The sequence below is a fragment of the Colias croceus genome, chromosome 20, assembly GCF_905220415.1.
Source record: "Colias croceus chromosome 20, ilColCroc2.1".
In the NCBI taxonomy this organism is placed as follows: Eukaryota; Metazoa; Arthropoda; class Insecta; order Lepidoptera; family Pieridae; genus Colias; species Colias croceus.
This window is the reverse complement of record NC_059556.1, coordinates 293,526-311,775: the sequence shown is the minus strand read 5'-3', so window position 1 is coordinate 311,775 and position 18,250 is coordinate 293,526. Positions and strand designations below refer to the sequence as shown.

The following is an 18,250-nucleotide window of genomic DNA, read 5'->3' as shown; positions in this document are numbered from 1 at the left end:
ATGGTGAGTTAGTTGTGACGTCACGGGGGCTTAACACAGAGGGTTCGAGAATTGATGTATGGATTGTGATACTCATGTATGATTCACTTGATAACATAAATATAAGAGGTAAATGTAGGATTATTTTCGGTAAATTCAAACATTAAAATTTTCTATTCTGTGTTATTCTTTAATCAACATATTAATTAGTTCATCCTACATAGTAGTAAACAAGGAGAGGATATCTTTTTGTTTAACATAAGTTAAATGCAATTTTCAATAGGGCTCTACCAAGAATCGTACCATAAACATCTCGGTTTTTCACGATTTAACGACCAGTAGAAAAATATAGATGGCAGTAATTTTAAGATTGAAAACCCTCTTACATTTTATGGTCTCCCCAAAATTGTCGAAAAATCGATACAAGAACGAAGTGTGATAGATGATAAATAAATATTTATCTTGTTGCGGGAACTTTTAGGCTGAAGTTAATAAGTGAACGAAAATTTTGTAGAACTTTTAAAGATCCATCACATTATTTTTATCGCTATCATGTCACACACATTTTTGTTACACGATAGCGATAAAAATATTATGACAAAAGAAGTAGGTATATTTTAAGCTATGTATTTTAAAAGCTCAATTATTGTCGTTTATTAGGTAAGGTAGCTTTGTAGTAGTGGCAGTAACTTTGAGAATTATGTTTTGCTATAATATGGAAGTCTATACTGTGATTTGGACTGTCATTGTTTTTTTGGTAAAATATTTGCACAGAATATAAAAGTAGCATTATTTGCACCTTGTATTTATGCCTACATAAAAATATAAATCATAAAAAAATACTTTAAAGCATACTGTATGACTTATTGGAATATAAAAATTCTGCCAAAGAAAAATACTATTTCGTACTAAATCCAAATACCTAACGTAAAAAAGCATGGCACAGATAAAACAAACAGCTGTCAATATTTATACAGAGAAAACACGAGCGACGGGAAATAAAATTTACCGTTGCGCGACAACCCTTGCTTTTACGCTAAGGCACGTTATGCATGAGCGTTTATTTTGTAGTGTCACAACGTTTCTTTTGAATTTTCTTAAATTTGATTTGAGATGAATATTTAGAAACATTTAAACATGATAATTAAATATATTATGTTCTCATTTGTGTGCTTAATTCCGAGCACAAAGATAAAACATTTAATGTCACCCAAAAAAGGAAATATAGTTTAAGCTCCCATAGTATTATATCGAAAAAAAAATGTGATTCTATTGAATAGCGTAGTTTACACAGTACACAATATACAAACATACAAATAATCATAAAAAAATCTTGGGTTTTGGCCGGATAAAGATTTTTAAGCTTTTCTTCAATATTTAAAATGTAGAGACATCACGTCCTACACCTTTAATTTATGCTGTTGCCCCTTGCAATAGTTATACTATACTAATTTAAAGTTTATATTAAACGGCCGGTATGTTTAAAGCTCCCAAACATGTCTCTACAAGGCGGTGATTAGCGACGTCCGCACTGAGCTTCCGCCAAGTCCTTACGAGCCAACTCGTAACTTGTTCAATCAAAACTTTCTACCAATTACGTTCATGACAGTACCCCTTTTAATTGCACGAAGGATGTATTGCTTCAAGACATTTCGGGCTTTTATTCTCTCTATTTAAAACATGTAACTAACTACCAAAATTAGGACAAAAAACATAGCCTGTGATTTTTAAAACCTGTTTACATAATATTTACCAAACAAATTGAAATTACACTCTTTTAAACATTGACTTGCTCTACAGAATTATAGATAATTAGGATGAACAAATCATACGCTTTTTTTATTAGCTCTACATTATTTTAAATAAAAACAGTCTACGCCTTGGAAACGAAATTCTAAAGATTTGTGTTAAATTTCGCACATTGAAAAGCCTACAATATTTCAGTACCTACTAAAATATCCTAAACACTTTTCGTTGTAGAATTCTTATAAGCTTACTATATAAATGATTCAATGTACACAAAGACACGTAGCTTTTAATACATGATAAATTTCTAAAGTTTTTAAGAACCTATACTATATATAACTATGTATATCACTACCTTCTGTTCCCTCAACTGCATCTCCAGTACATCTGCGGTATGTCCGGGCGGTGTCATGGCCGCCAGTCTTGTCTCCATGCGCGTGAGCCAAGCGTCCGCGTCACGCCGCCTCGCTTCGTATCGCTGCGAGTCGCCGAGCATCGCGTCGAGTTGCGCCTTGCGCTGGAGCACACGCGCGTTCGCATCATCCCAGTGCTCGCGTAGGGCTGTCACTGGAAAGTTTTTTATAGGGTTAGGTGATAGAATTATTTTTTGTTTAAAGATTAGAATTGGGTTTGGGCCAGAACGTTTTGCATCGCTTAAAGTAACAGAGTTTTGCAATTTTATATACAGTAACTCTATTTGTAATTGTGGAGTAACTAGAGCTATTCATAATTGTATACGCCATGTACAATAAAATAATGAATCAAATAATTTTTGAAACTGTAGTTTCATTGTGTAATAGTCACCAATAAAAATATCGCGCTAAAGAAACAATGAAAACGGATCCGCAACATAAAAATCGTTGTATCCATTTATTTTAGAGAAGCCCTGAAGCGCAAAACAAGCGATACGTTTTATTCAGCTGTAATAAAATATTAAAATAAATAACGAACGGGTGTTCACGTTATTTCCCAATCAATATTATTAATTAAGTATAAGTCATTTTAAAACTATAATACCCTAGTTTCTCCTATTAATTTTAACTCATAAAAAAGTTCATTCGTTTTCAACCCAATTGAAAAACTTACAACATCTTGAACAAACTAACTATACGAGTACATCATGACTTTTAATTAAATTGAAATTTCTTTTTCATTTTATCAAGAAATGTAAGTCTAATGCAAACTAATAGAAAATTCTCATTATAAAGTGAACAGTATTACAAAAGCCTTACGTAGCTTTTACCTAAGAAACCTATCTGAGAGTGTGTTGACGTTTTAAAAATTCACTTTGCTCGTAACTGAGGATATTGAGTTACTTGATAAGGTAAAGTTCCATGAAAGAGCGTCGCTATAGCTATAAATTGTAATTTTGTTAAAAAATGTGGAATAACACGATAAATAAAAATATATAGCATGTAGAGTTATCAGTTCTATGTTTCATAAATTATAGAGTAATGTTTTCGTAGTTTTTCGGCCGATTTAAGTTCAATTTTACATATTTACCTGTTAAATTTAATGTCTAAATACCTATAGTTTTAACTGTTTAATCTTATCCTTATTACGTTATCCTATATTTCTAACTGACGCCGCCAGTTAATTTCTTCTTTATTTTCTTTATGCGAACGGACATTTCACTTGGTGTTGGGTAAAATTCACACTAAAGTGTCGTACTGCTTTACTGACCTTTAGAAACAAGCTAGTTATATCTATAGCTGCTTAACTGTAGTGTTATACAATCCTAACTTGCCATCTGTGTATAATATGTTGTCAAATCCCTCGGGCGGAGCGCCCTGTATAGTAACAATATAATATTATGTTTACAAAATTTGTTGTTTTTCTACAATGCGTATAATTGTTTGAAATGTAAAGTAGAACCTAATACACAAATATTGGATTTATATGAATATGTAACAAGTATTTGTAACGAGATGTAGATAAATATAAATAGAATTTATAATATTATGTCGGTATCTTTTCTTTCAGGCTTTGTATCTAATTAAATGAAAGCTGAACAATTTGATAGTAAAAATATAATATTTTTCGCTATATTTGTGACCGTGTCTGTGGATGTTCATGGGCGGCGCTTTCTGTCCGGCGACGCGCAAGCTCGTTTGCCAGCCTATAAATAAAAAAAAAATGTGCTTTTCTCACTTATGAGAAAATCCTACCTATTTGGAGAAAAATGATTTTCCATAAAATAATAAATTTTGTTGCTAGCAAGCACATTGGCCTACTAATACAATAAGTGCAAGCAGCTTTTAAGTGCAGGGTATTAAAATATAGTGTGTTATAAGGATATTTGCTTATTTTGTTTTTATTTATTAATAAATTTCAATAAAACCTGTTAATAAACTGTTAAATTTTACTTGTAATATAAAAATAAAACACTTGGTAAATTATGATACTTTTAATAATTATGATTATTATAAATTTATAAATTATGATACGTTTTATTTTTAAAAGCATAATATTATATTTTGTTAATCTGTTGAATGATGATGTATGACGTACATTGCTCTACACATACGAAGCACTATGAGGGCATAAATAAGTTACCTAATATAGCAAGCAATGTATGTGAGAGGGTTAAAATAAACGTCAAACCTTTGAGCAGTGCTCTCAAGTGTAATAGTTGAGCACTGGTTTTTGATACTGGAAAACCGGTAATATCAGCTGCAATAGATAAAAATATATACATATACATACATAAACTAAATATCTACAAACAGTAGGTAATCTTGAAGGGTACTAATTTTTTATTCTAAAATAATATTATAATACACACAATATAATATCTAGGTACGTGTTTATAAGGCTTATATTTAAGATATAGTCGTAAATGACTACTCAATCAGATAAAAATACATAAATCATACACATTAACATGCAACATGAATAATTATGTTTTTTTTATATATATATTTACCATTTGTATGAACTTTAAATTGGTACAAATCGTCTTATAAAAAATACAAAAACATAAAAAAAAAAATTATTGATAAACTCAAAGCTCTGCCAACCCACCTTCTCAACCATTTAACTGACCAGCATTCAAAATTTATCTACTAATGACTAACCAAATGACCACATAGCCCCCATACCGATCAATGTTAACCCTCCTAGTCGCGCCCTGCCAAGCCCTGCTCGATTTGGCCTCGTTAAAAAAAGATTTGCCTCAACCGTGACGCGTACCATCCAGATTACCTTTAGATGTTTTTTCATTGGAAACGAGATTATGCGGAACAATGAAATTCCTTTTTATGTGAATTCTTTTTTAAAATTTGCAAGAATGAATGCTATTATTGATGGATTGGGCTTGAAAGTGTAAGAATTCGAATTATCGGTAAAGAAATACAAATCTGTCTTTAATATGTGATAACATACTGTTGTAATTGTGATATTGATATAGCCCTTACACCTAAATAAATAAATCGTTTATTTGCAAGTAAACATGGTATACATAGGTGTTAAAATACATTATTACAGCATGTTTAGCCTTCATTCAACGGCATGCAAATTACTTAAATTCCTACACTAACTATAAAATATCTCGAAATACTAATTAAATGATCGACGCGACACACCCACCTACTTCAATAACAACAACATCTTTCAAACACTCATAAGTTCATAACACAAGAACACAAATGATTAAAAGACCTATTAAGTACCTACTAAACGCTTCACAAAAGTTCAAAAAAGCAGCAATTTAAATAACAAAAAACGTCCGAAGTCGTGTAACCTCTTCTAATTAACGATGATAAACTTTTGGCAAACAAGTATTCGTCTTTAAATGACACTGCTAAAATGTCTTTCCTAATGATCTCTTCTTGTTAAGCTTTTGAATAATAAGTGGGAAATTCGTCCAATTTAAACGAAACGACCTGGTTGGCATGGTGGTATATTTACCAGAATTCCAATTACTTGACTATAAATTTCAAACCTAACTCTATCGAAATTGTAGGCTTGATGTTTACTCCAATATTCTAAGGTGTATATTAGGAACTAGCTGTTCCCCGCGGTTTCACCCGCATTGCTCCGCTCCTGTTGGTCTTATCGTGATGATATATAGCCTTTACCCTTCCTCGATAGTAGTTCCCGAGATTAGCGCGTTCAAACAAACAAACAAACTCTTCAGCTTTATAATATTAGTATAGATGTCTTGTGTTAAATTAGGTCACATGTGCATGTACGAAATCAAGTATTATTTGGTTCTTATTGTATTTATAGCAGAAATATAAAAGCAAAAAAGGTATGAAATAGTATTTTTAATAATACACATACAAAAATAATTATTGTTAAAAAGCAATTACTGCAAATTAACCTGATAATATTATAATATGTTTGTCAATTTTCTAGAAATTAATAAATCAATGTTTATTACAATATATATTAATTTTCAAAACGTGAGAATCCCTGAGCCATCTATCTAATACAATTTCACGGCATGCATAGTCTCTTTAGATTTTCTCGTTGAAAATATTAATAAACTTGAAATTAGTATGAGAGAAACCTATTCAAGAAGACCTTTATATCAGCGCTTGCAATATTCCTCGATACCTCAGCAAATTAACGATGTATTTTCTATTAGCTCGTTATATTTTATAAAGAACAAGAGGTCCGCCCCGGCTTCGCCCGTGGTACATATTTCGCAATAAAAGGTAGCCTATGTCCTTTCTCGGGTATCAAAATATCTCCATACCAAATTTCATACAAATTGGTTCAGTAGTTTAGGCGTGATTGAGTAACAGACAGACAGACAGAGTTACTTTCTCATTTATAATATCAGAACTGACTAACTTTTTTGTGGCACACTCACGTACAGTCACGTAAAAATACCAGATTTCTAAAAACCTGACAAAGAAAACCCTAAAACACAACAAAACTTGTAGCGAGCTTTAATAAATTACTTTGAAAATACAGGTATCATAGGTAGTTAATTAGCTAGGAGTAATTAATTAGTACATTCCCATCTCGTAATTATGTATAATATACCATCTTCGTTTTGTATAAGATTCCCTTGACGAGAGTCTTGTGGAGCTTGTATAAGATAAACGTCGAGACAAAATGAGTTTTTTGTTCATTTGTATACTAATTTCGACTTTCCGTTGCTTATTAAAATTTGCTTCTTTGTTGGGACTTTTTTTTTGTAGGATGTTCTGAATTGAAATTTCGGTATCAAACACAAATAGATCGTTTTGTGTCTTACAGAATTAGTATTATGTTACGATATAAATATAATAGAAATATGCTAAAATATGTGTACCTACTAAGATTCAAAAATAATTTTAACGCATATGATTTATTTCAAACTTGATTCCAAAAAATAGATACACTTCTAAAACGTTCCTTATTAAAAAATTTCTCTATGCATTTGTCTTACAAGACAAACACTATAAGTACATCCACATAATATTACCTCTACTAATGAAAACCGCAAAACAAAACAGTTAAATGCATACTCAATGAGGGAAAGAATATCGATCACTGAATCTTGTTAAATACCTGTGCCCTATATCCCACAAGGGGACACAAGATTTTCACTTCAAATATACGTATTTCATAACTACATAGCTATAAAACAAAGTCGCTTTCTCTGTGCCTATAAATATATTAAATCTTTAAAAGTACGCTACGGATTTTGATGCAGTTTTTTAAATAGATAGAATGATTGAAGAAGGAAGGTTTATATGTATAATTCAATAGCGGTCCGCCCCGGCTTCGCCCGTGGTACATATTTTGCAATAAAAAGTAGCCTATATTGTTTCTCAGGGTCTAAAGATTGTCTGTGCCAAATTTCATCAAAATCGGTCCAGTAGTTTATGAGCCTATTCATTACAATCAATCAAACAAACAAACAAACAAAGTTTTCCTCTTTATAATATTAGTGTAGATTAGGTTGTAGAAGCGGGCGAAGAACTAGTGAAACAATAAATGAAATACAATTATTAGTATTGACACAGTATCGCTTCTCCAATACAACTGCGGCATAGTTAACATTTCAGTGAGACAAAGCATTCAAATTGTGTCATTGTATCGTTTGTTGTTGCATGTCGAGTGGATTCATTTCATTAATAATTATGAGAAAATACGAGTTTAAATGCTCGACATTAGTATGGAAAACGGTACCCATACGAGACTAATAAAAAATAATACCTCTAAATACTAGGCAGAGATTTTTGGGTGCTTTTCTTTCAATTTTTTAAGTACTAGCTGTGCCCCGCGATTTCACCCACATTGCTCCGCTCCTGTAAGTCTTAGCATGATGATAATATATAGCCTATCTAACACCGAAAGAATTTTTCAAATCGGGCCAGTAGTTCCTGAGATTAGCGTGTATAAACAAAATCTTCAGCTTTATAATATTTGTAAAGATTTAAAACTAACGAACAAGCTAGCTGAAACTCAAAAATTGTTGGCAATTTTAAAAACTATTTTTCATGTAGAACACTTGCACTTGCTGACATAATAATTTATCTATCTAAGTTTCCCTTTCAAGACGAAACCGTCTATCGACTACATAATATTATACAAATAAACCTATATAAATTGAGTCGCATCGGATTGTACCATACAAATCGATTCACAGAGTCCATTAGAGAAACACAAGTGATCCACTGACAAGGTTATCAGGCAACTGTCGAAGTTATTAAATATTCTTTGTGATCGCGACTTATTAAAGCGCATTTCTTATTCATTGAATCTTTGTGCCCTTTGTATCGATTGGCTTTCTTTGTACGACTGTTTAATATAAATTGCTTGGCACAAAACTGATGAAATTGTAATGTGATGTGATGTGTTGTGCTGTGACGTGACGTGACGTGCCGTGACTTGACGTGCCGTGACGTGACGTACCGTGACGAGAATGACGTGTCGTGACGTGTTATATTGTTATGTGATGTGTTTTGATGTGAGTGACTATGAAAAGAATACCTACCAAATGAAGCACGAAATTTTGTATTTTGATTTTTTTTCTTACTATGAAAGAGGGAGGTAGATTAAGTTTGTAAAGTCCGTCAGACAATCAAAAGTGTTCAAGTAGTATCCGTAAGAAATCACGGCGTTTTATTTTTTGCCTAGAAGGTACTTCAACCCAATACATCCCTTCCCTTCATCAGGGCGACAAATTCATTTCAACATCGTAACATATAACCACTAAACAAGGCGAGACCATTTATTGTGGCCGTCTAATTAACACAGTAAGAAACCTCAGTCAATTAACGTGAATTCAATTTACGGCTGCGTCGGGAGTTGGGATGTCGTGGACAAAAAGGAACGGACTGGTTAGCGAAAATTGGCTTGTATTTTACTTATGTTGGATTAGCTAACTCGTAAACGTATTTATTTAATGTGTAATAGGTTCCACCCGCGGCTTTGCCTGCTCTGTCTAAAATTATTATATACTAAACATTTCTTCTTGAATCACTCGATCTATCTAAAAAGAATTGGTTGTCTGTAAAGTTGGGTTACTGACGATAGTTGAATGTGACAACGTCCGATTGTACTTCTTTATCGCTCGTTCCGCGCTCTCGCTCGCACTTCAAGCCTTACATGGAACGCCTCAGATGAGTCAGAGCGAGGTAACGCCGCATGAGTCATGTTTTTTCGTGCGTGCAGCCGGCTTTATCGAATTATAAGACGTTGTCACGTCAAAACACAATCAAAATCCGTTGCGTTATTTTATAATGGTTTTGGAATGAGGGGTGATATATCGCGTTTTTAATCCGTTAAAAATGTATTTATTTCGTTCTGAATAGTTGTTGAAAAGGATAACTTTAGTTATGTTTAGTGTTTATTCAGTGCGACGGATATTTTTTTTTAATCGTTTTGATATTATGTCACATAAGATCAATTTACCTTTAAAGATCTACATACAGACATAGACGGTGGAAAGCGACTTCAATCAGTGGTGGTAAGGTATTAATCACCTTGCCATCATAAACTGAGTTGGCTCCATTTGTCAGGTCACTCACTGCCACATTGCCTACTGCTTCTTAGGAATAAGCTTCTTATTATTTATCTTTTATTTGTTTTTCCTTTGTAAATCAATTTTTGTAATCATTTTATGATTCTGACAATAAATGTGTTTATTATTATTATTATGTGTATCTCAATCCATAATACTTGGGTACCATCATAAGGAAGATACCCGGTCCTTTGGAAGGCTTACGTGGGGACACGTATCCAACACGCAGAGGCCCTTTAGAGAACTTTACTGTGTTGTGGGACACCAGCCGCAGCCTGCCCATGACTGCACTATACAGATACAGCCCTGGGCAGTCCGCGCCCGATGTAGGACTATTGCAAGATAAGGAAACAAAATAAACTGGGCTATGGAAAGGGATGTTAATGGACCGGAATTTAGGACTATGGAGGACTATGGCACCTGCCTTTCTACTAAAATATAGCAAAAAATTGTTGGCAGGTGGTGACTCGCCCTCTCACTGTATGGGCCCCCGAAATAAGTCGCTGCAATAGTGCGACAAGGGGGCAACATATTGTGAGCAGCTAAGGGTGGAGAGGCGTCCCTGGACTTTAAACTCCGATCACGCGCTCCCTGAGGGTCCAGCATCACGTGCCCACTCGCCACTTACGCTTCGCATCCACCCTTCGAGCTAAAAGCTCTCGCGACTCCACTCTGGCCGGCCGGTTAAGGCAAGCCAGAGGTGGGGGTCCTGTCCTCGTCAGGCTTCACTCCGACCGGCCGGTGAAGGCAAGCCGGAGATGAAGACAGGGGCCTCCCCCGGGAGCACTCGGTTCCCGCGGGGTCGCTACTCCCCGACACCCCGCCACAAGGTGTCCTGCGGGTTGACTGATTGCACGGGTGGAATATCTATTGTCACGTAGACGATAGATATTCCAACCGTGGGCGATGGGGTCGTCACATCCCTACGTCCTTATTATTATGTGTATCTCAATCCATAATACTCGGGTACCATCATAAGGAAGATACCCGGTCCTTTGGAAGGCTTACGTGGGGACACGTATCCAACACGCAGAGGCCCTTTAGAGAACTTTACTGTGTTGTGGGACACCAGCCGCAGCCTGCCCATGACTGCACTATAGAGATACAGTCCTAGGCAGTCCGCGGCCGATGTAGGACTATTTCGAGATATGGAAAGCAAAATAAATTGGGCTATGGAATGGGATGTTAAATGGGCCGGTATTTGGGGACTATTGGAAACTATGGCACCCGCCTTTCTACTCAAAGAAAGTAAAAATATGTTGGCAGGTGGTGACTCGCCCTCTCACTGTATGGGCCCCCGAAATAAGCCGCTGCAATAGTGCGACAAGGGGGCAACATATTGTGAGCAGCTAAGGGTGGAGAGGCGTCCCTGGACTTTAAACGACGATCACGCGCTCCCTGAGGGTCCAGCATCACGTGCCCACTCGCCACTTACGCTTCGCATCCACCCTTCGAGCTAAAAGCTCTCGCGACTCCACTCTGGCCGGCCGGTTAAGGCAAGCCAGAGGTGGGGGTCCTGTCCTCGTCAGGCTTCACTCCGACCGGCCGGTGAAGGCAAGCCGGAGATGAAGACAGGGGCCTCCCCCGGGAGCACTCGGTTCCCGCGGGGTCGCTACTCCCCGACACCCCGCCACAAGGTGTCCTGCGGGTTGACTGATTGCACGGGTGGAATATCTGTTGTCACGTAGACAACAGATATTCCAACCGTGGGCGATGGGGTCGTCATATCCCTACGCCCTTATTATTATTATTATTACTTTGCTGAATACTATGTAGTGATCTTGTATATAGGGTGTAATCGTTAAGTGTGCACAAGCGATTATTCCGTAAATATTGCAGATATCAAAAAACTTTAAACTGATATCGATAGTACTTAACCTGATGAGTAAAATGGCCAAATAAATAAATGAATAATTTTTTAAAAATATCACGAAAAATATCCAAAAATGTAACATTAAACGCTCCCATACAATTTATTTCCCACATTTTGTATTCATAGCAGATTTTCGAAGTGACGTACTCATTGTGTAATACAATGAGGCGCTCTATTTACAGTTTCTAAATGAATTTCCCTTCAAATTTGCGAAATAATTAAAGGAAAAAATCAAAAAAAGAAAGAAAAAGCTAAAATCTTTCATATTGTCAATGTCCGGAAAAAACCGTGGAAAATGTCCGGAAAAGCGAGGAAAATCCCCGGAAAATTCCTGGAAAATCCCCGTAAAATTCGCCGGAAAATATCCGGAAAATGCGTGAAAATTTCTGGAAAATTCCAGGAAAATTCCCGGAAAATGACCGGGAAAATGCGTGAAAATGACCGGAAAAACCGTGGAAAATGCCTGGAAAAAGCGTGGAAAATCCTCGGAAAATTCCTGGGACATGCCCGGAAAATCCCTGAAAATGACCGGAAAAATCCCGCAAAAATGCGTGAAATTTTCCGGAAAAAGCGTGGAAAGTCCCCGTAGAATGTCTGGGAAATGCCCGGAAAATTCCCGGAAAATCCGGAAATGCCTGGAAAATGCCGGGGAAATGCCCGGAAAATTGCCGGAAAATGCGTGAAAAGGTCCGGAAAATGCCAGGAAAATTCCCGGAAAATATCCGGGAAATGCCCGGAAAATTCCCGGAAAATCACTGAAAATGACCGGAAAATTCCCGGAAATATGCGTGAAAATTTCCGGAAAACCCGTGGAAAATGCCTGGAAAATGTCCGGGAAAAGCGTGGAAAATCCCCGTAGAATGTCCGGGAAATGCCCGGAAAATCCGGAAATGCCTGGAAAATGCCCGGAAAATGCCTGGGACATGACCGGAAAATCCCTGAAAATGACCGGAAAATTGCGTGAAATTTTCCGGAAACATTTTCCGGAAAAAGCGTGGAAAATCCCCGTAGAATGTCTGGGAAATGACAGGAAAAATCCCGGAAAAATGCGTGATTTTCATTGTCTGTTTTTTTTTGTTTGTTACATGTTGCATTGTTGTTGTTTTTTTTCTGTATTTCTGTATTGTTTATATTTTTACTGTTTTTTTCTAAGTGTGTTGGATTAAATGTATTTTCTTTCTTTCTTTCTTTCTTTCTTTCTGAAATTTTCCGGAAAAAGCGTGGAAAATCCCCGTAGAATGTCTGGGAAATGCCCGGAAAATCCGGAAAAGCCTGGAAATTCCTGTAAAATGCCGGGGAAATGCCCGGAAAATGCGTGAAAATGTCCGGAAAATTCCCGGAAAATATCCGAAAAATGCCCGGAAAATGCCCGGAAAATCCCTGAAAATGACCGGAAAATTCCCGAAAAAATGCGTGAAATTTTCCGGAAAAAGCGTGGAAAATTCTCGTAGAATGTCTGGGAAATGCCCGGAAAATTCCCGGAAAATCCGGAAATGCCTGAAAAATTCCTGTTAAATGCCGGGGAAATGCCCGGAAAATTGCCGGAAAATCCCCGGAAAACCCCTGGGACATGCCCGGAAAATCCTGGGAAATGTCCGGAAAATGCCCGAGAAATATCCGGAAAATGCGTGCAAATGTCCAGAAAATGCGTGGAAAATACCTGGGAAATGCCCGGGAAATACCAGGAAAATTCCCAAATGTCCGGGAAAATGCGTGAAAATGACCGGGAAACCGTGGAAAATGCCTGGAAAAAGCGTGGAAACTCCTCGGAAAATGCCTGGGAAATGCCCGGAAAATTGCCGGAAAATCTCCGGAAAACGCCTGGGACATGCCCGGAAAATCCCGAAAATTCCTGGGAAATGTCCGGAAAATGTCTGGAAAATTCCCGGAAAACGCCAGGGACATGCCCGGAAAATTCCTGAAAAATACCTGGAAAATTCCCGGAAAAATGCGTGAAAATTTCCGGAAAAAACGTGGAAAATACCTGGGAAATGCCCGGAAAATGACCGGTAAATGCCTGGGAATTATCGGAAAATGCCAGGGAAATGTCCGGAAAATGACTGGGAAATGCCAAGAAAATGTTCGGTAAATACCTGGGAAATGCCCGGAACATGCCAGGAAATTTTAAAAAATAAATCGAGAAATATATATGAGGGAATAGGATAAATAATTAAGATTGTATTTCATAACTACTTTTATTTTTAGTCTGTGCTTTTCTATTATTTAATCTGTGGATATGTTATCTGTAGACTGTAGAACGATCTATGTTGTCTATGACTTGACTGTGTTTTTTGGTACGATGTAATTGTAATGGAGGATTGTTGAAATGTATTTTTGATATGTAACCGGTGTCTGGGAAATAAATCGATTGGGCGATTTTGGCTTTTTATTTACACCATCCGCACATAATTTGGGGCGCGTCCGGGATACGGGATGGTGGAATAAAGAAAAAACAGACGAAGACTATGATGCCGGTGATTTAACCTGATTAAGAATTTACGAATTACGAACGAAGACTAAGATTTAAAGAAGCTTATGATTATACGATTACGACTTGAAGACTATAAAACTTTTTATTTACATTATTCAACATGCCGCCGAAACGAGTAAAAGATGATGATGATTGTGGTGAACCATCGCCGCGTATTTCCTTCAATGACTTAGAGAAATCAATGACGCCATTTTCGGGTGATGATGCTTATGGCATCGAAACATTCGTAAAAGATTTTGAAGATGTTTCCTCTTTAATGCAATGGGGCGAAATAGAAAAACTCATATTTTCGAAGCGGCTTCTCGCGGGAACCGCCAAGCTATTTTTACGTTCACTAAGTGGGACCACCACGTGGGATAAGCTTAAGTCTGAGCTCCGTGAGGAATTTGGTAAAAAGTTGAACAGTGCAACTGTTCACAAGAGACTTTCAACACGCCGGATGAAGCCGAATGAGACTCATCAGCAATATTTTTTACATATGAAGGAACTTGCAGTACTTGGGAATGTTGAAGATGAAGCCCTGATGGAATATGTCATCGACGGTATTAAAGACAGTGAGTCCAACAAAAATATTTTATATGGCGCTTGTAACAATAAAGAATTCAGAAAGAAATTGGACATTTATTCAGAAATTAAGAAAAAATCATATTCACCTAATAAGATTCAAAGTAATTCAGTATCAAAGTCCATTGGCATGAAAATTCAAAAAACACTACGAGTAAAGAGATGTTTCAATTGTGGAGATTTAGATCATGAGTCGCCTAATTGTACTAAAGGCATTAAATGTTTTAAATGCAACTTGTTTGGCCATAAATCAACTGAATGTTCTAAAAGTGTTAAGAAGAGTTTGGAAATTATGTCAACTAAAAATAATATTGATGTGAGACCTTTTAAGAAGCTGAAAATAAACAATATTGATGTAGAAGCCCTGATTGATACCGGAAGCGATGCTAATTTAATAATTATGTCTTATTTTAGGAAGATTCAAGGTGAAAAATTGTTATCTTATAGTTCAGGAACCACAGAAACTTTAACTGGAATAGCTGAAAAGGAAATTTATACAAAAGGATCTTTCACAGCAAAAATTGAAATTGATGATTGTTATTTTGAAACTTTATTTTATGTTGTTGATGATGGCGCTATCCCTGTCAACATTATATTAGGAAATCCTGTACTGAAAGAAGTAGAAATCAATTTTAAATCTGGAACTATCACTGCAACAAGAATATTACACCTTACAATGCTAGAGAATGAAAATGAAGATATCACAAATATTGAAAACAAAGAATATAAGAATAAAATACAGAATATAACCCCAAAAGATGTACTAAAGAATCAAATGTAAAACTTAAAATATTATTAACCGATGATGTACCAGTTTATCAGAATCCACGACGATTGTCACCTTTGGAGCTTAACATTGTTGACAAACAGATTAAAGAATGGCTTGATGAAGGAATAATAAAAACAAGTAAGTCTGATTATGCTAGTCCAATTGTGCTTGCAAAAAAGAAGAATGGAATGTTATGGAAGATTAAGGATTTAAGAAGCTGATGTAGCCTTAGTGAAGACGGGTCGAATCAGTTGCGCTTTTACAATCAGGACGATCTGACGCTCACTGTCGTTGCTGCTTCCGGTGGCTAGTCATGGAGGGTAGCGGGATCCGAGGCACGGTGCACCGCTGGCCGACCGCTGGTCAGTAGGGGGCCCAAGTAGCGTGCTAGCCACATGTGAAAGGCTGCCCCGCCAACCAGCGAAAAATCCCAAGTTGCGCCATAGTGCCGGTTGGCGACCGGATGAGGGGGCCCTATGGACAACTTGGGGGGGCTCGGGCGTCCCCGCAGTCTCCAGACTAGTCCCCGTCATTGCGGCTTCTAAGTGTGTGTCTCAGGTCCAGATGTAAAGCGCCTCGATTCACTGCCGTCTTCACACCTACTTCACTCTCCAAACAAATGATGAAAAAAGCAAGATACAGGAACACAGTTGTACAGCGGCAGCACTCCCTCTCGCTGAAAGTAGACCTTACTAACATCAGAGGTCTACACTCCAACCTCGCTTCAGTCCACTTCCACCTAGAGACTAGCAATCCTTGTATCTTGTTCCTCACGGAGACGCAGATAAGGTGTCCGTCTGATCTGGCGTACCTGACTTACCCCGGCTACACACTGGAGCAAAATTTTAAAGCTCGATCAGGTGTGTGCGCGTACGTCCGAGACGACATCTGCTGTCGGCGTCTCCGTTTTCTTGAAGACCCCCATTTCTCTGTACTTTGGATGCTGGTGGACACAGGCTTAGAGAAGCTTGTCTATGCTTGTGTCTACCGAGCGCACAGCGGAGACCAGGAGACTATCAGGCTCACAGAGTACCTAAGTGAGGCGGCGGATGCTGCTCAACACAAATTCCCTTCCGCTCAGCTAGTGCTACTGGGGGATTTCAATGCCCACCACCAGGAGTGGCTATTCCCGTACCAGAGCACTGATCTCGCTGGGAGAGAGACGCGTAAGCTCGCTATAGCGTTAAATCTCACCCAGCTGGTCCAAGGAGCGACGCGGGTTCCTGATGTTGAGAGCCATACAGCCAATTGCTTGGACCTTCTGCTGACAACAGATCCGGACCGTTACTCGGTTGCGATTTCCGCGCCGCTTGGCAGCTCCGATCACTGTCTGGTGAAGTCTGTATCTGTCTACTCGCCGCCCGATCCCAGTCCCAGGGGCTCTCGGCGCGTGTGGCGATACAAGTCAGCAGATTGGGACGAGATGCGTTCCTTCTTTGCGTCTTATCCTTGGCGGTCTGTTTGCTTTTCTTCCGAAGACCCTTCGACCTGTGCGGATGCTGTGACAGATGTGCTGCGGCAGGGAATGGAGTACTATATTCCATTCTCCGATGTAGCCACGTCCAGTAAAGCTCAGTCCTGGTTCAGAGCCGAGTGCAAACGCGCTGAAGCGCTTAAGCATGAGGCATATCTGGCTTGGACTGATGCTCGACACCGCAAGGCCAAGGACGTATCAGAGAAGAAGAAAGCCTTTAACCGGGCCGCCAAGTCCTGCAAGAAAGCTCTACGGAAAGCTCGATTTGACCACGTTAGCCGTATAGGGAACAAACTGGCTTCTTACCCCTCCGGTAGTAAAGCGTTTTGGTCCCTGGCAAAGTCGGTTGAATCGAATTTCTGCCGCCCCTCACTTCCTCCACTGCTGAGACCGGATGGGACGCTAGCTCACACTGCCGCAGAGAAAGCGAACCTATTTGCTACTCTGTTCGCAGAAAATTCGCGTCTGGATCCTGCAAGCGCCAAACCTCCCAGTCTACCTGGTTGCGAGGCGAATATGCCGGAAATTCGCATCCGTCAGACTGAGGTTCTTAAAACGCTGCGGAATCTTGATGTGAATAAAGCTAGTGGCCCTGATGGTATTCCAGCCATAGTACTAAAAACCTGTGCGCCTGAGCTCGCTCCTGTTCTGACACGCCTCTTTCGCCTTTCGATGACGACTGGAAAAGTACCGAAATCGTGGAAGCTTGCTAATGTGCAGCCTGTGCCCAAAAAAGGCAGTCGTGCCGACCCCTCCAATTATAGGCCAATTTCAGTCACGTCCATACTCTGCAAGACTATGGAACGTGTACTGAACAGCAGGCTTATGGCACACCTAGAAGCGAACGATCTACTCAGTGACCGCCAATACGGATTTCGCCGAAATCGGTCCACTGGGGATCTTCTAGCGTGTGCTACCTATATCTGGAGCGAGGCCATAGAGAATCATGGGGAAGCACTTGCTGTCTCCCTTGATATCTCGAAAGCCTTCGACAAGGTCTGGCATGATAGCCTTATTGGCAAGCTTCCATCGTACGGTCTGCCTGCTGGTTTCTGCGCATGGATCACAGATTTTCTGAGAGACCGGTCGATACGAGTAGTCGTCGACGGCTGCTCGTCCGACCAATTGGCTATAAACGCCGGGGTCCCTCAGGGATCAGTTCTCTCCGCAACACTATTCCTGCTACACATTAACGATCTGCTGAAACCCGGTATCTATGGGTACGCAGACGATAGCACTGTTGTGGAGAGATACGTATCCAACGCGCGTGCTAGTACGGCACAAATCCAGTCTCTGCGGGAGGCGATGGTCGATCGCTTGAACTTGTCCTTACAGGCAGTCTCCGATTGGGGCGAGGCCAATCTGGTCAAGTTCAATGCGACTAAGAC

At 38.7% G+C, this 18,250-nt stretch overlaps 1 protein-coding gene across 1 annotated transcript in view; it reads right to left on the bottom strand.

The window, feature by feature from the left end:
* The window catches only part of LOC123701008 (dystrophin-like), a 335,833-nt gene that overhangs the window by 241,049 nt on the left and 76,534 nt on the right, over window positions 1–18,250 (bottom strand). The window contains exons 5-6 of the mRNA XM_045648414.1: window positions 4,330–4,398; window positions 2,081–2,292 (exon numbers count right to left, since the gene is read on the bottom strand). Coding sequence (XP_045504370.1) covers window positions 2,081–2,292; window positions 4,330–4,398 — 281 coding nt within the window. The remainder of the gene's footprint in view (window positions 1–2,080; window positions 2,293–4,329; window positions 4,399–18,250) is intronic.